This window comes from Oncorhynchus tshawytscha, linkage group LG24, assembly GCF_018296145.1.
Source record: "Oncorhynchus tshawytscha isolate Ot180627B linkage group LG24, Otsh_v2.0, whole genome shotgun sequence".
Taxonomy (NCBI): domain Eukaryota; kingdom Metazoa; phylum Chordata; class Actinopteri; order Salmoniformes; family Salmonidae; genus Oncorhynchus; species Oncorhynchus tshawytscha.
Window position 1 is genome coordinate 28895945 of NC_056452.1, and position 24046 is coordinate 28919990.

The window sequence follows — 24046 nt, forward strand, 5'->3', positions numbered from 1 at the left end:
CTCTCTCTATCCCTCTCCCTTTACCCCTCTCTCTCTATCCCTCTCTTTCTCTCTCTCTCTCTCTACCCCTCTCCCTCCTCCTTTATCTCTCTCTCTCTCTCTCTATCCCTCTATCCCTCTCTCTCTCTTTCTCCCCCTCTCTCTATCCCTCTCTCTCTATCCCTCTCTCTCTATCCCTCTCTCTCTATCCCTCTCTCTCTCTATCCCTCTCCCTCCTCCTCTCTCTCACCGTGGGTCTCATCCATTCCACGTCCCTGGTCTTGGCAGAGAAGGGGGCCAGTTCCTTGAAGCCCAGAGAGGGAGGCTCGGCTAGGAAGGAGGGGTCCTGGAACAGACACCCCGTCTCCAGACACTCCTGCCTCAAAGCCTCATAGTCCTGGTTGAATGAATTCAATAAACATAACACACATTGTGCATCAATATGTGCATTAAACAGATCTTGAATGATTAAACAGGTATTTCCAAAGTGGTCCTCGATGGTATATAAATAACCTAAAATAATCTGTCCCAAATGACACCCTAATCCCTATGGGCCCTGGACAAATGTAGTGCACTAAATAGGGAATAGGGCTCCATTTGGGGCACAAGGTTCACAAAATAATACAATCAAACAAACAAACAAACTGACCTGCTCAAGGAAGGATACGGCGTGGTCGTTGGAGCCCATTCCCTCAGCTCGCAGTCTGCTGGTGGCTATGCTAGCAGAGATTCCCCCTGACATTCTGACACGGGACAGGACATACAGTGAGTTCCACAAGTATTGGGACAGTGACACATTTTTTGGGGGGTTTTGGCTCTGTTCTCAAGCACTTTGGATTGGAAATGATACAATGACAAAAGTGCAGGACTGTCAGCTTTAATTTGAGGGTATTTTTATCCATATCAGGTGAACCGTTTAGAAATTGTGAATAATGATGAGTCAGAAAGTTACAGACACACAAATATCATACCCCCCCAAAATGCTAACATCCCCTGTTATTGTAATGGTGAGAGGTTAGCATGTCTTGGGGGAATGATATAAAATGCTAACATACCCTGTTATTGTAATGGTGAGAGGTTAGCATGTCTTGGGGGAATGATATAAAATGCTAACATACCCTGTTATTGTAATGGTGAGAGGTTAGCATGTCTTGGAGTTGTATTATAAAATGCTAACCTCCCCTGTTATTGTAATGGTGAGAGGTTAGCATGTCTTGGGGCTTGTGTTATGTTAAAGGCTAACCTAACCCCTGTTATTGTAATTGATTAATGGTGGGAGGTTAAAAGCATGTCTTGGTGGGGTTAGCATGTGTTATATAAAAGGCTAACCTCCCCTGTTATTGTAATGGTGAGAGGTTAGCATGTCTTGGGGGTATGATATAAAATGATAACCTCCCCTGTTATTGTAATGGTGAGAGATTAGAATGTCTTGGGGGTATGATATAAAATGCTAACCTCCCCTGTTATTGTAGGGTGGCAGGGTAGCCTGGTGGTTAGAGCGTTGCAAGTTCAAATCCCAGAGCTGACAAGGTACAAATCTGCCGTTCTGCCCCTGAACAGGCAGTTAACCCACTGTTCCTAGGCCGTCATTGAAAATAAGAATTTGTTCTTAACTGACTTGCCTAGTAAAATAAAGGTAAAATAAAATCAAATAAATTGTAATGGTGAGAGGTTAGCATGTCTTGGGGTTGTGTTATAAAAGGCTAACCTCCCCTGTTATTGTAGTGGTGAGAGATTAGCATTTTGGGGTACGATATTTGTGCGTCTGTAACTTTCTCACTCATCATTATTCTTGATTCATTCAGGATTATCCGTAATCATGGTAGAATCAACATTAATGTAGAAGTGTTTAAAATCATATAGCCTATTCTTATTTTTAATAAAAGTGACTCCAAAATGACACAGTACATTATTTACCATTCATTTCTATTGGTCACAACATGATCTGAAACATCCAACAACTTTTTAGAGTCACAAGTTTGATGTAGTGATTGGGTGCTAGGAATATGGGACCAGATACTAAACCTTTGACTACTTGAATACACACACAGTATAAGTACATTTGTCCCAATACTTTTGGTCCTCTAAATGGAGGACAAAAAGTGCTGTTATCTCTAAACGGTTGACGAGATATGAATGAAAATACCCTCAAATTAAAGCTGTCTGTCACGACTTCGGCCGAAGTCGATGCCTCTCCTTGTTCGGGTGGTGTTCTGCGGGCGACGTCACCAGTCTTATAGCCATCGCCGATCCATTTGTCATTTTCCATTTGTTTTGTCTCGTTTTCCCACACACCTGGTTTTCATTTCCCAATTACTGGTCATGTACAGTGGGGAGAACAAGTATTTGATACACTGCCGATTTTGCAGGTTTTCCTACTTACAAAGCATGTAGAGGTCTGAAATTTTTATCATAGGTACACTTCAACTGTGATCGACGGAGTCTAAAACAAAAATCCAGAAAATCACATTGCATGATTTTTAAGTGATTAATTAGCATTTTATTGCATGACATAAGTATTTGATCACCTACCAACCAGTAAGAATTCCGGCTCTCACAGACCTGTTAGTTTTTTTTTAAGAAGCCCTCCTGTTCTCCACTCATTACCTGTATTAACTGCACCTGTTTGAACTCGTTACCTGTATAAAAGACACCTGTCCACACACTCAATCAAACAGACTCCAACCTCTCCACAATGGCCAAGACCAGAGAGCTGTGTAAGGACATCAGGGTTAAAATGGTAGAACTGCACAAGGCTGGGATGGGCTACAGGACAATAGGCAAGCAGCTTGGTGAGAAGGCAACAACTGTTGGCGCAATTATTAGAAAATGGAAGAAGTTCAAGTTGACGGGTCAATCACCCTCGGTCTGGGGCTCCATGCAAGATCTCACCTCATGGGACATCAATGATCATGAGGAAGGTGAGAGATCAGCCCAGAAGTACACAGCAGGACCTGGTCAATGACCTGAAGAGAGCTGGGACCACAGTCTCAAAGAAAACCATTAGTAACACACTACGCCGTCATGGATTAAAATCCTGCAGCGCACGCAAGGTCCCCCTGCTCAAACCAGCGCATGTCCAGGCCCGTCTGGGCGACTATGGAGTGGCTCCGTAAGAAGCATCTCAAGGTCCTGGAGTGGCCTAGCCAGTCTCCAGACCTGAACCCAAAATAAAATCTTTGGTGGGAGCTGAAAGTCTGTATTGCCCAGCGACATCCCCGAAACCTGAAGGATCTGGAGAAGGTCTGTATGGAGGGAGTGGGCCAAAATCCCTGCTGCAGTGTGTGCAAACCTCGTCAAGAACTACAGGAAACGTATGATCTCTGTAATTGCAAACAAAGGTTTCTGTACCAAATATTAAGCTCTGCTTTTCTGATGTATCAAATACTTATGTCATACAATAAAATGCAAATTAATTACTTAAAAATCATACAATGTGATTTTCTGGATTTTTGCTTCGCTTTCTAAGTAGGAAAACCTGCAAAATCGGCAGTGTAACAAATACTTGTTATCCCCACTGTATCTAACCCTCTGTTTCCCCCATGTATTTGTGTGTGATTGTTATTTGTTCAGGTCGGTATGATCCGGCTGGTTTATACCGGGTGCTGTTTATCACCCATGCTTTGTGGCAACCGTTCTTTTTGCACTTTGTAAATTGTTTTACTTAGTGCTGTCGAGTAAAGTGCGTTGTTTCACTCATCTCTGCTCTCCTGCGCCTGACTTTAATCACCAGCGACACTGGTACTTTAACCACCGAGTCATTGTATTATTTCAAATCCAAAGTGCTGGATGAGCAGAGCCAAAGTATTTAAAAAATGTGTCACTGTCCCTATACTTTTGGAGTTCAGTGTAAATACAGTCAGAGGCCTGGATGGGAGCAGCATAGGCAAATCATTTACAAGACAGCTGCTGTCTCTCAATGTCTCCTGACATGCTGGATCAGATACAGGATATAAACAAGAGGCTAGGTGGGTGCTGCAATGCACAGGCCACACCTGGGTTCAATTTATATTCAATATCATTTAAAATACATTAGCTGGGCTTGATTAAGCTTGTCTGTCGGCAAGGGAACCAATAGAATCGTCGTACGACTGAATCCCCTCCCACCTGGCCCTCCAGGCAGCCTAAAGCTAACGCTCAAAGTATTTCAAATATTTTGAAATAGTGTTTGAACCCATGTCTGGGACGGGCACAGGGCGGATGGTATTAATAGCAGCAAGCTAAGCTAACAGCAGAGTGGCACACTGACACAAAGACTGCAGCAGAGCAACCATCTATTCCAGCCTGCCTGTGTTTGTATGTTTGCTGTTTTACTAGTGATCTGTGTCTGTCTATTCTGTTCTGTTTTTCAACCAATGAACCTCTGATCTTCTGATCTGTCTGTAAACGTGTTATAGATTCTTCAACTGATCTTTCCCACCTGCAGTGAGTCAGAGAGGTTTCAGAAAGATTTCCTCTGGTCTTCCCACCTGCAGTGAGTCCGAGAGGTTTCAGAAAGATTTCCTCTGATCTTTCCCACCTGCAGTGAGTCAGAGAGGTTTCAGAAAAATTTCCTCTGGCCTTCCCACCTGCAGTGAGTCAGAGAGGTTTCAGAAAAATTTCCTCTGATCTTTCCCACCTGCAGTGAGTCAGAGAGGTTTCAGAAAGATTTCCTCTGATCTTTCCCACCTGCAGTGAGTCAGAGAGGTTTCAGAAAGATTTCCTCTGGCCTTCCCACCTGCAGTGAGTCAGAGAGGTTTCAGAAAGATTTCCTCTGGCCTTCCCACCTGCAGTGAGTCAGAGAGGTTTCAGAAAGATTTCCTCTGATCCTTCCCACCTGCAGTGAGTCAGAGAGGTTTCAGAAAGATTTCCTCTGATCTTTCCCACCTGCAGTGAGTCAGAGAGGTTTCAGAAAGATTTCCTCTGGTCTTCCCACCTGCATTGAGTCAGAGAGGTTTCAGAAAGATTTCCTCTGGCCTTCCCACCTGCAGTGAGTCAGAGAGGTTTCAGAAAGATTTCCTCTGGCCTTCCCACCTGCAGTGAGTCTGAGAGGTTTCAGAAAGATTTCCTCTGGCCTTCCCACCTGCAGTGAGTCCGAGAGGTTTCAGAAAGATTTCCTCTGATCTTTCCCACCTGCAGTGAGTCAGAGAGGTTTCAGAAAGATTTCCTCTGGCCTTCCCACCAGCAGTGAGTCAGAGAGGTTTCAGAAAGATTTCCTCTGATCTTTCCCACCTGCAGTGAGTCAGAGAGGTTTCAGAAAGATTTCCTCTGGCCTTCCCACCTGCAGTGAGTCAGAGAGGTTTCAGAAAGATTTCCTCTGGCCTTCCCACCAGCAGTGAGTCAGAGAGGTTTCAGAAAGATTTCCTTTGGCCTTCCCACCTGCAGTGAGTCCGAGAGGTTTCAGAAAGATTTCCTCTGGCCTTCCCACCTGCAGTGAGTCAGAGAGGTTTCAGAAAGATTTCCTCTGATCCTTCCCACCTGCAGTGAGTCAGAGAGGTTTCAGAAAGATTTCCTCTGATCTTTCCCACCTGCAGTGAGTCAGAGAGGTTTCAGAAAGATTTCCTCTGATCTTTCCCACCTGCAGTGAGTCAGAGAGGTTTCAGAAAGATTTCCTCTGGCCTTCCCACCTGCAGTGAGTCAGAGAGGTTTCAGAAAGATTTCCTCTGGCCTTCCCACCTGCAGTGAGTCAGAGAGGTTTCAGAAAGATTTCCTCTGATCCTTCCCACCTGCAGTGAGTCAGAGAGGTTTCAGAAAGATTTCCTCTGGCCTTCCCACCTGCAGTGAGTCTGAGAGGTTTCAGAAAGATTTCCTCTGATCTTTCCCACCTGCAGTGAGTCAGAGAGGTTTCAGAAAGATTTCCTCTGGCCTTTCCACCAGCAGTGAGTCAGAGAGGTTTCAGAAAGATTTCCACTGGCCTTCCCATCTGCAGTGAGTCAGAGAGGTTTCAGAAAGATTTCCTCACTGTTCACTGATAACAGTTCTTCCTGAACACATGCCTGAACACTGACTGTTCCTTCATTGGTGTGTAATAACTCAACTATTAAACAGAGTAATCTATCTATTAGCTAGTAGTCCATACTGGAAGCCTTCATAGGAACCTCAGGGGCCTTTTATTCTCACTCTAGTTGTTAAGAGTGTATTTTTCAATGTTATAGTATTATCAATTAGTGTAATTTAGTTCATTGAGTTTCTGGTAATTGGTTTTATGTGGAATAGATTTAACAGTGATGAAAATAATTATGGTAGAGTTATGTAAATACCCTGATTATGGTAGAGTTATGTAAATACCTGTTAGGGATAGGGTGCTAGGTGTTAGGGATAGGGTACTAGGTGTTAGAGACAGGGTGCTAGGTGTTAGGGGTAGGGTGCTAGGTGTTAGGGTTAGGGTACTAGGTGTTAGAGATAGGGTGCTAGGTGTTAGGGATAGGGTGCTAGGTGTTAGAGAAGGGTGCTATGTGTTCGATATAGGGTGCTAGGTGTTAAGGTGCTAGAGACCGGGTGCTAGGTGTTAGATATAGGGTGCTAGGTGTTAGATATAGGGTGCTAGGTGTTAGATATAGGGTGCTAGGTGTTAGGGATAGGGTACTAGGTGTTAGGGATAGGGTACTAGGTGTTAGATATAGGGTGCTAGGTGTTAGAGATAGGGTGCTAGGTGTTAGAGATAGGGTGCTAGGTGTTAGAGGTACTAGGTACTAGGTGTTAGGGATAGGGTGCTAGGTGTTAGGGGTAGGGTACTAGGTGTTAGGGGTAGGGTGCTAGGTGTTAGGGGAAGGGTGCTAGTTGTTAGATATAGGGTGCTAGGTGTTAGGGATAGGGTGTTAGGGGTAGGGTGCTAGGTGTTAGAGATAAGGTGCTAGGTGTTAGAGATAGTGTGCTAGGTGTTAAGGATAGGGCGCTAGGTGTTAGAGACAGGGTGCTAGGTGTTAGAGACAGGGTGCTAGGTGTTAGGGGTAGGGTACTAGGTGTTAGGGGTAGGGTGCTAGGTGTTAGGGGTAGGGTGCTAGGTGTTAGAGATAAGGTGCTAGGTGTTAGGGATAGGGTACTAGGTGTTAGAGATAGGGTGCTATGTGTTAGAGATAGGGTGCTAGGTGTTAGAGATAGGGTGCTAGGTGTTAGGGTAATCTCATTCCCAGACACTTCCGCCTAAATGCGTGATGAGTCTGGTGGACCATTAGCCAATACAGAAAGCCGGGAGACGCTCCCAGTGGATAGGCAATAATTGGCTTAATCTACTAACCAATCATCTCCCACAACACCTTCCCTCTAACCCTCCCACGCATCATAGTCGTGTGATTTGCTAAAATTAACTAATGACAAATACTTTGATCAGAAGGTCATTCACATAGAATTCTATGGTCACTCCCACTAAGGCCAACTTTGAATGGATGAAATCTCATGCGTGAATGCGTGATATCCTACTGTGTGCAATAGCCTGGGGGCGAGGTTACGGTTAGGTTGAAATGGGAGACAGAGACAGCAACATCTATCTTAACAAACCAGACCCCCCCACACACACACACAAAATAAGAGATGAATACCTTGAGTCTGTGAGCAGGCTGTGGAGAAATGAGAGAAAGGATTCATGTCTGTAACCAATATGACTTTAGAAACAGGGTTTAGTCTGTTGCATTCAGAACCTTTAGGGCATCACCTTGAAAAATAAGAGATACAGTGGGGCAAAATAGTATTTAGTCAGCCACCAATTGTGCAAGTTCTCCCACTTAAAAAGATGAGAGAGGCCTGTAATTTTCATCATAGGTACACTTCAACTATGACAGACAAAATGAGAAAAAAAATCAAGAAAATCACATTGATCAGAAGGTCAAAACATCACTGCTCTAGAGGAGATCTGCATGGAGGAATGGGCCAAAATACCAGCAACAGTGTGTGAAAACCTTGTGAAGACTTGCAGAAAACGTTTGACCTCTGTCATTGCCAACAAAGGGTACATAACAAAGTATTGAGATAAACTTTTGTTATTGACCAAATACTTATTTTCCACCATAATTTGCAAATAAATTAATTAAAAATCCTACAATGTTATTTTCTGGATTTTTTTTCTCATTTTGTCTGTCATAGTTGAAGTGTACCTATGATGAAAATTACAGGCCTCTCATCTTTTTAAGCCAGACAGGACTGTTTCGGTTTTCGTTTGTTCACTTTATTGTTTTTACCCTGTCTTTTAAAGATAATTCGTAAAAATCCAAATAACTTCACAGATCTTCATTGTAAAGGGTTTATTTTCAGTGTTCAGTGTGATTCATTAAATATTTCATCATGAACACTTACCACGCTGAGTTTTGGTCCACCGATCCTTCTCGCTACTCCTCCTCAGAAGAGGAGGACGAGATCCGTTACACCCATGCTTATTCAATGAACCATTAACAATTAATGAACATGCACCTGTGGAACGGTCGTTAAGACACTAACAGCTTACAGACGGTAGGCAATTAAGGTCACAGTTATGAAAACTTAGGACACTAAAGAGGCCTTTCTACTGACTCTGAAAAACACCAAAAGAAAGATGCCCAGGGTCCCTGCTCATCTGCATAAACGTGCCTTAGGCATGCTGCAAGGAGGCATGAGGACTGCAGATGTGGCCAGGGCAATAAATTGCAATGTCCGTACTGTGAGACGCCTAAGACAGCACTACAGGGAAACAGGATGGACAGCTGACCATCCTTGCAGTGGCAGACCACGTGTAACAACACCAGGCAGGTCCTCACCAGACATCACCGGCAACAACGTCGCATATGGGCACAAACCCACCATCACTGGACCAGATAGGACTGTCAAAAAGTGTTCTTCACTGACGAGTCGCGGTTTTGTCTCACCAGGGGTGATGGTCGGATTCGCGTTTATTGTCGAAGGAATGAGCATTACACCGAGGCCTGTACTCTGGAGCGGGATAGATTTGGAGATGGAGGGTCCGTCATGGTCTGGGGCGGTGTGTCACAGCACCATCGGACTGAGCTTGTTGTCATTGCAGGCAATCTCAACGCTGTGCGTTACAGGGAAGTAACTGCGGTACTTAATGCAGCTGGTGGCCACACCAGATACTAAACTGTAACTTTTGATTTTGACCCCCCCTTTGTTCAGGGGACACATTATTCAATTTCTGTTAGTCACATGTCTGTGGAACTTGTCCAGTTTTTCTCAGTTGTTGATTCTTGTTATGTTCATACAAATATTTACAGATGTTAAGTTTGCTGAAAATAAACGCAGTTGACAGTGAGAGGACGTTTCTTTTTTTGCAGAGTTTAGTAGTGAATCGGGATATTTGTCCTGTGTTAGGCAGGTTCATTTGATATCAAAACATTACTGTCCTGTGTTAGGCAATGTGAAGTCCTCATTCTGTATGGGAGAAAAACAATGACGATTCTCTCTCCCCAACGGCTTTATTGGGAAACATATGTTTACATGAAATAGATAATAAACAAAACATTAACGGTAAACAATACACTCACAAAAGTTCCAAAATAATAAAGACATTTCAAATGTCACGTGTTGTAACGTTGTGCAAATAGTTATAGTACAGAAGGGAAAATAAATAAACATAAATATGGGTTGTATTTACAATGGTGTTTGTTCTTCACTGGTTGCCCTTTTCTTGTGGCAACAGGTCACAAATCTTGCTGCTGTGATGGCACACTGTGAATTTCACCCAGCCTCAAGTCTTCTTGGGTATGACGTTGTAACGTCTTGGCACACCTGTTGGCAAGACTTGGCACACATGTATTTGGGGAGTTTCTCCCATTCTTCTATGCAGATCCTCTCAAGCTCTGTCAGGTTGGTTGGGGAGTGTCGTTGCACAGCTATTTTCAGGTCTCTCCAGAAATGTTAGATAGAGTTCAAGTCCGGGCTCTGGCTGGGCCACTCAAGGACATTCAGAGACTTCTCAGGAAGCCACTCCTGCGCTGTCTTGGCTGTGTGCTTAGGGTCGTTGTCCTCTTGGAAGGTGAACCTTTGTCCCAGTCTGAGGTCCTGGGCCCTCTGGAGCAGGTTTTCATCAAGGATCTCTCTGTACTTTGCTCCGTTCATCTTTTCCTCGATCCTGACTAGTCTCCCAGTCCCTGTCGCTGAAAAACATCCTCACAGCATGATGATGCCACCACCATGCTTCATCGTAGGGATGGCACCAGGTTTCTTCCAGACGTGACGCTTGGCATTCAGGCCAAAAAGTTCAATCTTGGTTTCATCAGACCAGAGAATCTTGTTTTCATGATCTGAGAGGCTTTAGGTGCCTTTTGGCAAACTCCAAGAGAGCTGTCATGTGCCTTTTACTGAGGAGTGGTTTCATCTGGCCACTCTACCATAAAGGCCTGATTGGTGGAGCGCTGCAGAGATGGTTGTCCTTCTGGAAGGTTCTTCCATCTCCACAGAGGAACTCTGGAGCTCTGTCAGAGTGACCATCAGGTTCTTGGTCACCTCCCTGACCAAAGCCCTTCTCCCCCGATTTCTCAGTTTGGCCGGGCGACCAGCTCTAGGATGAGTCTTGGTGGTTCCAAACTTCTTCCATTTAATAATAATGGAGGCCACTGTGTTCTTGGGGACCTTCAATACTGCAGAATGTTTTGGTACCCTTCCCCAGATCTGTCCCTCGACACAATTCTGTCTCAGAGCTCTACAGACAATCTCTTCGACCTCATGGCTTGGTTTTTGCTCTGACTGTGGGACCTTATATAGACAGCTGTGTGCCTTTCCAAATCATGTCCAATCAATTGAATTTACCACAGGTTGGACTCCAATCAAGTTGTAGAAACATCTCAAGGATGATTGATGGAAACAGGATGCACCTGAACTCAATTTGGAGTCTCATAGTAAAGGGTCTGAATATTTATGTAAATAAGGTATTTCTGTTTTTATTTAATTATTTCTAAAAACCTGTTTTCATTTTGTTATTATAGGGTAGCGTGTGTAGATTAATGAGGTAAAAATGGGAATTTACGCAATTTTAGAATAAGGCTGTAATGTAACAAAATGTGGAAAAAGTTAAGGGGTCTGAATACTTTCTGAACTCTCTCTCTCATTCCCCTTAATGGAAAATCTAATATAAACATTAACCAATATGGCAACCCAGTAGTGTTTAGTATGCCAAAACAGTTCTCAAACACTTGACTGGCATTCCAATGACAGAGAGAGAGAGAGAGAGAACAGAGTGAGAGAGACACAGAGAGAGAGACAGACAGACAGACAGACAGACCTAGAGAGAGAGACACACACAGAGAGAGAAACAGAGAGCGAGAGAGACACAGAGAGAGAGAGAGAGAGAGAGAGAGAGAGAGACAGACAAAGAGAGAGTGAGTGAGAGAGACAGACAAAGAGAGAGTGGGAGAGAGAGAGGCTCGCCTGGGAAGCAGCAGGTCATCGGAGTGAATAGACTGAATGCCATAAATCCATGAAGGTGGGGAGAGAATCTGAAAGAGTGCCTCGGAAATGGCACCCTATTCCCTATGGGCCCTGGTCTAAAGTAGTGCACTGTAAAGTGAATGGGGTGGCATTTGGGAGGCAGCTGAGTCACATAGAGAGTACTCTGTTCAGTTCTGGAGGGAGGAATCCAACTTATCTACACGACAGCATCATAAAATCACTTGTTATACACAGTTACAAGCTGAATCAATGTTGTGTTAGTGCTTGACTTGGGCTGTAGTACACTAGAACTGAGTACTGCCACCTCAAATGTTCTACCGCTTGAGTTCCTGCATCTCTTCTAGAATATTAGCTTAAAAGTGTTCTGGAGTTCCTGCACCTCTTCTAGAATATTAGCTTAAAAGTGTTCTAGAGTTCCTGCACCTCTTCTAGAATATTAGCTTAAAAGTGTTCTGGAGTTCCTGCACCTCTTCTAGAATATTAGCTTAAAAGTGTTCTGGAGTTCCTGCACCTCTTCTAGAATATTAGCTTAAAAGTGTTCTGGAGTTCCTGCACCTCTTCTAGAATATTAGCTTAAAAGTGTTCTAGAGTTCCTGCAAATATAAACAGTTACGGCAAACAAAATGTGTACCGGCACCTATTTCAGTCAAAGGCAAAAACGGCCTTCTGTTTGTGTCTGAAAGAAACCAACCACATATCCTTCTCCTCATGGACATAAGGTCAGACTGCTAGTTTCACTCACTATGAGCCAAAGCCTCTCCATTCTCAGAGAGCAGCTGATTCATGCAGTCCTGGAGTCAAGTCATGCATAGGACCTTCGTCCTGTTCCCGGACTCAACTTCAACAAACGCTCAAAAACAACTAGAGATGAGCCTGTAATCCAACCAGTGGGCTCCTCGGTTCTGTGGGTGTAACAGGGGGCTCCTCAGTACTGTGGGTGTAACAGGACTCCTCAGTGCTGTGGGTCTAACAAGACTCAGTACTGTGGGTGTAAAAGGACTCAGTGCTGTGGGTGTAACAAGACTCAGTACTGTGGGTGTAACAGGACTCCTCAGTACTGTGGGTGTAACATGACTCAGTACTGTGGGTGTAACAGGACTCCTCAGTACTGTGGGTGTAACAGGACTCCTCAGTACACTGTGGGTGTAACAGGACTCCTCAGTACACTGTGGGTGTAACATGACTCAGTACTGTGGGTGTAACAGGACTCCTCAGTACACTGTGGGTGTAACAGGACTCAGTACTGTGGGTGTAACAGGACTCCTCAGTACTGTGGGTGTAACAGGACTCCTCAGTACTGTGGGTGTAACAGGACTCCTCAGTACTGTGGGTGTAACAGGACTCCTCAGTACTGTGGGTGTAACAGGACTCCTCAGTACTGTGGGTGTAACATGACTCAGTGCTGTGGATGTAACTGGGGGCTCCTCAGTACTGTGGGTGTAACATGACTCAGTGCTGTGGGTGTAACTGGGGGCTCCTCAGTACTGTGGGTGTAACATGACTCCGTGCTGTGGGTGTAACAGGGGACTCCTCAGTACTGTGGGTGTAACTGGGGGCTACTCAGTACTGTGGGTGTAACAGGACTCCTCAGTACTGTGGGTGTAACTGGGGGCTCCTCAGTACTGTGGGTGTAACAGGACTCAGTGCTGTGGGTGTAACAGGACTCAGTGCTGTGGGTGTAACAGGACTCAGTGCTGTGGGTGTAACAGGACTCAGTGCTGTGGGTGTAACAGGGGACTCCTCAGTACTGTGGGTGTAACAGGGGACTCCCCAGTACTGTGGGTGTAACAGGACTCAGTACTGTGGGTGTAACAGGACTCCTCAGTACTGTGGGTGTAACAGGGGACTCCTCAGCACTGTGGGTGTAACAGGACTCAGTACTGTGGGTGTAACAGGACTACTCAGTACTGTGGGTGTAACATGACTCAGTACTGTGGGTGTAACAGGACTCCTCAGTGCTGTGGGTGTAACAGGACTCCTCAGTACTGTGGGTGTAACAGGACTCCTCAGTACTGTGGGTGTAACAGGACTCAGTACTGTGGGTGTAACAGGACTCCTCAGTACTGTGGGTGTAACAGGACTCAGTACTGTGGGTGTAACAGGACTCAGTACTGTGGGTGTAACATGACTCAGTACTGTGGGTGTAACAGGACTCAGTAATGTGGGTGTAACAGGACTCAGTACTGTGGGTGTAACAGGGGTCTCCTCAGGTCTGTGGGTGTAACAGGACTCAGTACTGTGGGTGTAACAGGACTCCTCCGTACTGTGGGTGTAACAGGGACTCCTCAGTTTTGTGGGTGTAACAGGACTCAGTACTGTGGGTGTAACAGGACTCCTCAGTACTGTGGGTGTAACAGGACTCAGTTCTGTGGGTGTAACATGGCTCCTCAGTACTGTGGGTGTAACAGGACTCAGTACTGTGGGTGTAACAGGACTCCTCCGTACTGTGGGTGTAACAAGGGACTCCTCAGTTCTGTGTATGTAACAGGGAACTCCTCAGTACTGTGGGTGTAACAGGACTCAGTAATGTGGGTGTAACAGGACTCGGTACTGTGGGTGTAACAGGACTCAGTAATGTGGGTGTAACAGGACTCAGTACTGTGGGTGTAACAGGACTCAGTAATGTGGGTGTAACAGGACTCAGTAAGGTGGGTGTAACAGGACTCAGTAATGTGGGTGTAACAGGACTCAGTACTGTGGGTGTAACAGGACTCAGTAATGTGGGTGTAACAGGACTCAGTAAGGTGGGTGTAACAGGACTCAGTAATGTGGGTGTAACAGGACTCAGTGCTATGGGTGTAACAGGACTCAGTGCTGTGGGTGTAACAGGACTCAGTGCTGTGGGTACAACTAGCAGGAACTCCTCAGTACTGTGGGTGTAACAGGACTCAGTACTGTGGGTGACCAGGCTCAGTACAACTCATTACTGTCCTGTAACAGGACCTCAGTACTGTGGGTCATACTGGACTCATTACTGTGGGTGTAACTGGACTCAGTACTGTGGGTGTAACTGGACTCAGTACTGTGGGTGTAACTGGACTCAGTACTGTGGGTGTAACTGGACTCAGTACTGTGGGTGTAACTGGACTCCTCACTCATAACAAACTACTGTGGAGTTCAGAGAAACATTACACCGGCTGATTTATGTGTAAAAGTGTCTAATATTACTGCAAAATACACAATGATATATTTATAACTTTTTAAAAATTCCTCAGTGTGGTTTTGTTTCAGATTAGCAAAATATTATCTCTGAAAGTTTGGAACTATCTTTATTTTAATTTTATTTCAATTTGAATTTAAATCATTTTACCCGATTAACACTCCTGTTGTGTTCTTTTCATGTTAATTAATTCTGTGTTCCCTGTTCAAAATGACCGCCCCATTATAGCTGATTATAAATCCATAATAATACATATATAATCACCTAATGTTGTGTTAGATCTCTTTATCAACTTCAGTTCTTGTGAACATTACAGGTTTTGAACTTCTATTTGCTATTTATGTCCTGTAGGCCTCATTGACCTGAGCTCATACAACTATTTATGGCCTGTAGGCCTCATTGACCTGAGCTCATACAACTATTTATGTCCTGTAGGCCTCATTGACCTGAGCTCATACAACTATTTATGGCCTGTAGGCCTCATTGACCTGAGCTCATACAACTATTTATGGCCTGTAGGCCTCATTGACCTGAGCTCATACAACTATTTATGACCTGTAGGCCTCATTGACCTGAGCTCATACAACTAGTTTTTGAGTAAAAATAAATAATGTATGGATTATTTTGACTATAACAAATACCCAGATGAAGCATATTGTGTTATTTATCACAGACTACTTTGTGTCAAAGTTTAACAAGGACTCTCTCCTCCTCACCAGTGTCATGATCAAAGATATGATCAAGAGCCTCACATACACTATATCATTTGGTCTTTGTGCTGCCACAGAATGAATTGTGAGCAAGGTCTCAAAAAAGCTTTATGTACCAGAGCTGTGAGAAAAGTTCTATATATTACTGAAACAATGTTGCGATTGTTTGTGAGAATGCCAACAGGTGTGGTTCCCGTGGGGGAAAGATTCTATTGGGTTAAGGTTCCCGTGGGGGTTGCCATGGAAGCCAAGAAGGGGAGTGAGGTGTGTGTGTTTACACGCTCAAACACACATGCATGTGGGGGTCTGGGAGAGGAAGTGTGTCCATCTGATGAATGGGCATGTGGCTGAACTCAATTTTATACACTAATTGTAGTCTCACCCATTAATTTCTAATGACCGGTCGGGAACACCACAGGTGTACAAAAGTTAAATAAAACACCCAAAATATCATGAAAATCATCTAAATGTATTTTGTGAGTTCAGATGCCCTGTGTGGACAAAGTCATGGAACCTTATATGACAATCAGATTAAAGGAACTCCATTTTTCAGAGAGAATACTTGTAAATCGGTCCAATTCGACCGGAACACAGCAGGAGGGTTGAAGATGCATGGGTCGATGACAATAAGTTACTTTGAGACATTATTTTGTCAACATTATATGGTTCACTTCTGGGTTATTGCAGAGGCATAACCTAGTTGACATGGCTGGTTATTTAATACATTCATGATGTAACCTACCGAAAATATTAATATGTTAAAAATTATAACAAAATTACAGAACCATTCTTAGAAATGTAGTAAACCTAGAGTACGGTGGCCTTCTGGAAAGAGGAAAACCGAAAATAACACGCACTCTCTCTGAATAGAGATGTCACTTAGAAACCACAACAACATTGAGCACTCACCACTTTGAAGACACCTTCGATGTGTTTTGTAGTTAGGTGACAGACTGCCAGTTCGCTAAACAATCGCATAAATCTCAGTACTGGGTGTTTAACGTAGAAAGTTGCAAGGCGGTTGTGGTGCGGCGACAGAAGCGCAAGTTCCGTACGTTCGGTCAATACTACTGCGCCCGGAAAACCCAACCCCGTCCGTCGGGGGAGGGGCGCATGGACCGTCTCAAAGCTGGCCACATGCATGGTGCGCTTATAGGACTAAAAACTATAGATACAAGTTCGAAATAAAACAGACACTATAATAATAATGGTGTTTATTAGCTTTGAGACATATAGAAAGGCTTTTCTTTTCAAAACATGACCAAATGAGCGACACAAATCTGCATAAAAGGATCGGAACTACGTGATACATTTATCACACAAGAATAATCTGTAAGCAACTTTCAATATGCCTAGACAGCTAGGCTACATCTAATAAAACAAATAAAGATTTAAAACAGGATGTGATGTAATACCGTGTTTTAAAAAAAAACGTCTATAAAAAGGCACTTTGGTTTAATGATTTGCAGAGAGCTCTCTTGCGCTCCTGGCTTCAAGTTTTGTAAAAAAAAAAAAAAAAAATTGTGGCACATAAAGTTGACAGATTTACAGACGTCTTTTTATGTCTGCAGTGTTCTAGATCATGGTAAATGACAACCACTGAAAATAGAAAAAACAGAACAACAACAATACATTAGAACTGGAAAAACAACATAAAAGCTGTTTTTATGAGTTGATGATAAGAGTAAGCTGAAGGTTCTCACCTGATGGATATCCAATTCAATAGAGCCAGTATTAGCCATGTCAATCTTCATGAAGACTTCTGCAGGGTTGAGAGAGAGAGAGAGAGAGGTACAGGCATAAGAGAGTCTACAAACACACACTCTACCCTCTCAGAAGAGAGAAGTCTCCACATGAACCCGACACGGTAAGACAGGAAGAGAACGCTGACGACGTTCAGTTGCCTGGATACGGCTATGAATTAAAATATACATTATGACATATTTATACCCCATAAATCCTATCTGTGGAGAGTCAAACTGTCTGCTCGTAATCCTGAGCTGAAACGAAATAGATAAAAGAGAAGAAAAGCATACCCCCCCCAAAAAAAAGTAACCCACACATTAAAAAAAAGGTACAATCTGCAATATTTACTGCTGTTACACTCCATGGCCATCTCTCAGCTTTATTGGAAAACAAAGTGCTGCCGTTTGGCTGAAAAACATAAATTCAGGATTGTGGCTTTAAAACAGGACGCCGTTGTACTTACTGAACATCATCTCCAACCGCATGATGCAGGCGACAAAGTTATCAAAGTCGATGGTCATGTCAGCCTCTCCATACCGAACAACCAGAATCTGGTGGATGGCGTTGTTCAGACTGAAACCTGGTGGAGGATAGAATATTACTGTGGGGGGTCCCAAATGATTGACAGCCTTGATAAATATGAGTAATACTAACTGAATTAAATAAACTATTCCAGTACTAAGCTATATTTTATGCTTCAATTTTGGTGGTATTTTATACCAATACAATTGCTCAGAGAAAGAGATTTTGTTCAACAAGTAAAGATTGACACCCTTGAAGAGTCTTATAAATACAATAGTGAAAAGTTTCATATTTGGTCCAATATTCATATTGTAGCACTCAATGACTACATCAAGCGTGTGACTCAATAAACTATTTTATTTTTTTCATTTGCAGGTTGTTTAGGTTGTGTTTCAGATTATTTTGTGCTCAATATAAATGAATGGTAAATGATGTAATACCGTACATTTTAGTCATTTAGCAGATGCTCTTATCCAGAGCAACTCACAGTAGACTTAGGGAAAGGGAAAGCGGGATACCTAGTCAGTTATAAAGGGAAAGCGGGATACCTAGTCAGTTATAAAGGGAAAGCGGGATACCTAGTCAGTTATAAAGGGAAAGTGGGATACCTAGTCAGTTATAAAGGGAAAGTGGGATACCTAGTCAGTTATAAAGGGAAAGCGGGATACCTAGTCAGTTATAAAGGGAAAGCGGGATACCTAGTCAGTTATAAAGGGAAAGTGGGATACCTAGTCAGTTATAAAGGGAAAGTGGGATACCTAGTCAGTTATAAAGGGAAAGCGGGATACCTAGTCAGTTATAAAGGGAAAGTGGGATACCTAGTCAGTTATAAAGGGAAAGCGGGATACCTAGTCAGTTATAAAGGGAAAGTGGGATACCTAGTCAGTTATAAAGGGAAAGCGGGATACCTAGTCAGTTATAAAGGGAAAGCGGGATACCTAGTCAGTTATAAAGGGAAAGCGGGATACCTAGTCAGTTATAAAGGGAAAGCGGGATACCTAGTCAGTTATAAAGGGAAAGCGGGATACCTAGTCAGTACAACTGAATGCATTCAACTAAAATGTGTCTTCCGCATTTAACCCGACCCCTCTGAATCAGAGAGGGGGGCTGCCTTAATCGAGCGGCAGGTATTGGGACGGCAGGTAGAGCGTTGGGTCAGTAACTGAAATGGTTGCTAGATCGAATCCCTGAGTTGACAAGGTAAAAATGTGTCGTTCTGCCCCTGAACAAGGCAGTTAACCCACTGTTCCCCTGAACAAGGCAGTTAACCCACTGTTCCCCTGAACAAGGCAGTTAACCCACTGTTCCCCTGAACAAGGCAGTTAACCCACTGTTCCCCTGAACAAGGCAGTTAACCCACTGTTCCCCTGAACAAGGCAGTTAACCCACTGTTCCCCTGAACAAGGCAGTTAACCCACTGTTCCCCTGAACAAGGCAGTTAACCCACTGTTCCCCTGAACAAGGCAGTTGAACAAGCCTTGTTCAGGGGATTGTGATACACAACCCAACCAAGCCGCACTGCTTCTTAACACAGCGCCATCCAACCCGGAAGCCAGCCGCACCAATGTGTCGGAGGAAACACCGTGCACCTGGCAACCTTGGTTAGCGCGCACTGCGCCCGGCCCGCCACAGGAGTCGCTGGTGCGCGATGAGACAAGGACATCCCTACCGACCAACCCCTCCCTAACCCGGACGACCCTAGGCCAATTGTGCGTCGCCCCACGGACCTCCCGGTCGCGGCCGGTTACGACAGAGCCTGGGCGCGAACCCAGAGTCTCTGGTGGCACAAAATTCTGTTTATTTCATGTCCACAAACCTGCATCCTTCAAGGCCATCCTCATTTCAGGGGTACTCATGGTGCCAGAGCTATCCATGTCATTCTTCTTATAAATGGACTAGAGGAAGGAAGGGATGGAGAGAGGGATGGAGAGAGGGATAGAGAGAGGGATAGAGAGAGGGATAGAGAGAGGGATGGAGAGAGGGATAGAGAGAGGGATGGAGAGAGGGATGGATGACGGGATGGAGAGAGGGATGGAGAGAGGAAGGAAGGGATGGAGAGAGGGATGGAGAGAGGGATAGAGAGAGGGATGGAGAGAGGGATGGATGAGAGGGATGGAGAGAGGATGGGATGGAGAGAGGAAGGAAGGGATGGAGAGAGGGATGGAGAGAGGAAAGAAGGGATGGAGAGAGGGATGGAGAGAGGGATGGAGGGGGAATAAGGAAGGTATGGAGAGAGGGATGGAGAGAGGGTTGGAGGGGGAATAAGGAAGGGATGGAAAGAGGGATAGAGAGAGGGATGGAGAGAGGGATGGAGAGAGGGATGGAGAGAGGGATGGAGAGAGGGATGGAGAGAGGGATAGAGAGAGGGATGGAGAGAGGAAGGAAGGGATGGAGAGAGGGATAGAGAGAGGGATGGAGAGGGATGGAGAGAGGGATGGAGAGATGGAGAGAGGGATAGAGAGAGGAAGGAAGGGATGGAGAGAGGGATGGAGATGGGATGGAGAGAGGGATGGAGAGATGGGATGGAGAGAGGGATGGATGATGGGATGGAGAGAGGGATAGAGATGATGGGATGGAGAGAGGGATAGAGAGAGGGATAGAGAGAGGGATGGAGAGAGGGATGGAGAGAGGGATGGATGATGGGAAGGGATGGATGATGGGAGAGGGATGGATGGAGAGAGGGATGGATGATGGGATGGAGAGAGGGATGGATGATGGGATGGAGAGAGGGATGGATGATGGGATAGAGGGGGAATAAGGAAGGGATGGAGAGAGGATAGAGGGGGAATAAAGAAGGGACGGAGAGAGGGATAGAGGGGGAATAAGGAAGGGATGGTGAGAGGGATAGAGGGGAATAAGGAAGGGATGGATGATGGGATGGAGGGGGAATAAGGAAGGGATTTAGAGAGGGATAGAGGGGAATAAGGAAGGGATGGATGATGGGATGGAGGGGGAATAAGGAAGGGATGGATGATGGGATGGAGGGGGAATAAGGAAGGGATGGAGAGAGGGATGGAGAGAGGGATGGAGAGGGGGATGGAGAGAGGGATAGAGAGAGGGATGGAGAGAGGGATGGAGAGAGGGATGGAGGGGGGAAGGAAGGGATGGAGAGAGAGGGATGGATGACGGGATGGAGGGGGAATAAAGAAGGGATGGAGAGAGGGATGGAGGGGGAATAAGGAAGGGATGGAGAGAGGGACGGAGAGAGGGATGGAGAGAGGGATGGAGAGAGGAAGGAAGGGATGGAGAGAGGGATGGAGAGAGGGATGGATGAGGGATGGAGAGAGGGATGGAGAGAGAAGGAAGGGATGAAGAGAGGGATGGAGAGAGGGATGGAGGGATGGAGAGAGGGATGGAGAGAGGGATGGAGGGGGAATAAGGAAGGGATGGAGAGAGGGATGGAGAGAGGGATGGAGGGGGAATAAGGAAGGGATGGAGAGAGGAAAGAAGGGATGGAGAGGGAATAAGGAAGGGATGGAGAGAGGAAAGAAGGGATGGAGAGAGGGATGGAGGGGGAATAAGGAAGGGATGGAGAGAGGGATGGAGAGAGGGTTGAGAGGGGGAATAAGGAAGGGATAGAGAGAGGGATGGAGAGAGGGATGGAGAGAGGGATGGAGAGAGGGATGAGAGAGGGATGAGAGAGGGATGGAGAGAGGAAGGAAGGGATGGAGAGAAGGATGGAGAGAGGGATAGAGAGAGGGATGGAGAGAGGAAGGAAGGGATGGAGAGGGAGGGATGAGATGGAGAGGGATGGATGAGGGATGGATGATGGGATGGAGAGAGGGATAGAGAGAGGGATGGAGAGAGGGATGGAGAGGGATGAGAGAGGGATGGAGAGATGGGATGGAGAGATGGAAAGAGGGATGGAGAGAGGGATGGAGGGGGGGAATAAGGAAGGGATGGAGAGAGGATGGAGGGGGATAGAGAAGGGATGGATGATGGGATGAGAGAGGGATAGAGAGAGGGATGGATGGGAGAGGGATGGATGATGGGATGGAGAGAGGGATGGATGGGGGATGGAGAAGGGATGGATGATGGGATGGAGACTGGGATGGATGATGGGATAGATTGGGGAATAAGGAAGGGATGGAGAGAGGGACTGTAAATACAGGGGGAATAAAGAAGGGATGGAGTAAAAGGGACAGAGGGGGAATAAGGAAGGGATGGACACAGGGATAGAGGGGGAATAAGGAAGGGATGGAAAAGGGATACAGGGGGAATAAAAGGGATGGATGATGGGATGGAGGGGGAATAAGGAAGGGATTTACTATAAAGGGATAGAGGGGGAATAAGGAAGGGATGGATGATGGGATGGAGGGGGAATAAAAGGGATGGATGATGGGATGGAGGGGGAACAAGGAAGGGATGGACAGAGGGATGGAGATAAAGGGATGGACAGAGGGATAAAGAGGGACACACAGACAGGGAACACAGGGATATAAAAGAGGGATGGAGGGGGAATAAGGAAGGGATGGAGAGAGGGATGGATGACGGGATGGAGGGGGAATAAAGAAGGGATGGAGAGAGGGATGGAGGGGGAATAAGGAAGGGATGGACAGAGGGACACTATAAGGGATGGAGAGAGGGACTGGAAGAGGAACTACACTATAAAACACACTAACAGATGGAAAGAGGGATACACTAGAGAGGAATGGAGAGAAAAGGAAGGATGGAGACAGGGATGGAGAGAGGGATATAAAAGAGGGATAGAGACAGGAAGGAAGGGATACACTGTAAGGGATACAGACAGGGATAAGAGAGGGATGGAGGGATAATGGAGAGAGGGATGGAGAGAGGGATAGAGAAGGGATGGAGACAGGGATGGAGAGAGGGATAGAGAGAGGGAAAGAGGGATACACTGTAAGGGACACACTACAGGGATAAAAGAGGGATGGAGGGAGGGACAGAGAGAGGGATGGAGACAGGGATGGATGTAACGGGATGGAGAGGAAGTATAAAACAGGGATACACTGGGATGGAGACAGGGATGGAGAGAGGGATGGAGAGAGGGATGGATGATGGGATACAGGGATTTAGAGAGGGATACAGTAAGGGACACACTACAGGGATAAAAGAGGGATACAGGTAGGGATAGACAGAGGGATGGAGAGAGGGATGGAAGAGGGATGGATGACGGGATGAGAGAGGGATGGAGAGAGGGATGGATAACGGGATGGACTAGAGTAATAGACACAGGGATATAAAAGGAAGGAAGGGATGGAAAGAGGGATACACTGAAAGACAGGAACTACATGGATAAGGGATGGATGACAGGATGGATGACAGGATGGAGGGGGAATAAAAGAAGGGATGGAGAGAGGGATGGATGACGGATGGATACGGGATGGATGATGGGATACACTGGGAACAAAGACAGGGATAAGACAGGGATGGAGGGGGAATAAGGAAGGGATTGATGATAGGAATAAAGGGGGAATACACTGAAGGGATGGATGATGGGATGGAGGGGGAATAAAGAAGGGATGGAGAGAGGGATGGATGACAGGATGGATGACGGGATGGAGGGGGAATAAGGAAGGGTTATAATGAGATTGCACTGGGTAAAACACACACTACACTGTAAAACACACACTACATTGTGAAACACACACTACACTATAAAACACACACTACACTGTAAACACTATAAAACACACTACACTATACTATAAAACACACACTACACTATAAAACACACACTACACTGTAAACACTATAAAACACACACTACACTATAAAACACACACTACACTGTAAAACACACACTACACTATAAAACACACACTACACTGTAAAACACACACTACCCTGTAAAACACACACTACCCTGTAAAACACACACTACCCTGTAAAACACACACTACACTATAAAACACACACTACACTATAAAACACACACTACACTATAAAACACACACTACCCTGTAAAACACACACTACACTATAAAACACACACTACACTGTAACACACACACTACACTATAACACACACTACACTATAAAACACACTACACTATAAAACACACACTACACTATAAAACACACACTACACTATAAAACACACACTACACTATAAAACACACACTACACTGTAACACACACACTACACTATAAAACACACACTACACTGTAACACACACACTACACTATAAAACACACACTACACTGTAACACACACACTACACTGTGAACACTCTAAAGTAAACACTCGTACATAGGCTGTCCATTCTTACACAACATAAATAATGCTGCATTAGCTCTGGTCCAAGGGGTTACGTGCAGCTTGCGGACACTGAAGTTGTACGTAACGCCATGGACCAGAGCTACCACAGCAGTAACACGCACACTAGAACCTCACCAAGTATTTCTGGATCTTCTTCCACAGTGTCGCAAATTCTCCCAGCCCCAGTTGTCCGTTACCGTTGTCCTGTACGACGGTTAAGGCTCAACAAGTATCCGCACGTCAGCAAGCCCAAGAAACCAGAACATTCCAAACTAAAAACTTTCATTAGTCACGTTGGGCCTGATTTAGTGTTGAGATGAGTGTGCCCAAGTCACTCATTGAGGTCAATGGGAGACT

The 24046-nt window shown here is 45.2% G+C and overlaps 2 protein-coding genes across 6 annotated transcripts in view; both read right to left on the bottom strand.

Annotated features, from left to right (window-relative positions):
- The window catches only part of capn1a (calpain 1, (mu/I) large subunit a), a 50520-nt gene extending 34224 nt beyond the window's left edge, over positions 1–16296 (bottom strand). For 3 of the 5 annotated variants that reach the window (XR_006079845.1, XM_042305635.1, XM_042305634.1), the window contains exons 1-4: positions 16108–16296; positions 7497–7514; positions 629–722; positions 230–376 (exon numbers count right to left, since the gene is read on the bottom strand). Coding sequence is in view for 4 of the 5 variants with exons in the window: in XM_042305635.1 (XP_042161569.1) it covers positions 230–376; positions 629–721 (240 nt within the window). In the remaining variant the exon portion in view is untranslated. The remainder of the gene's footprint in view (positions 1–229; positions 377–628; positions 723–7496; positions 7515–16107) is intronic. The other 2 variants (XM_042305632.1, XM_042305633.1) reach the window with 2 other exon arrangements.
- Positions 16297–16626: 330 nt separating this feature from the next.
- Positions 16627–24046, bottom strand: part of LOC112236240 (calpain-2 catalytic subunit-like) — a 45205-nt gene continuing 37785 nt past the window's right edge. The window contains exons 16-20 of the mRNA XM_042305636.1: positions 23825–23893; positions 19283–19361; positions 17408–17524; positions 16902–16960; positions 16627–16797 (exon numbers count right to left, since the gene is read on the bottom strand). Coding sequence (XP_042161570.1) covers positions 16774–16797; positions 16902–16960; positions 17408–17524; positions 19283–19361; positions 23825–23893 — 348 coding nt within the window. The 3' untranslated portion in view covers positions 16627–16773. The remainder of the gene's footprint in view (positions 16798–16901; positions 16961–17407; positions 17525–19282; positions 19362–23824; positions 23894–24046) is intronic.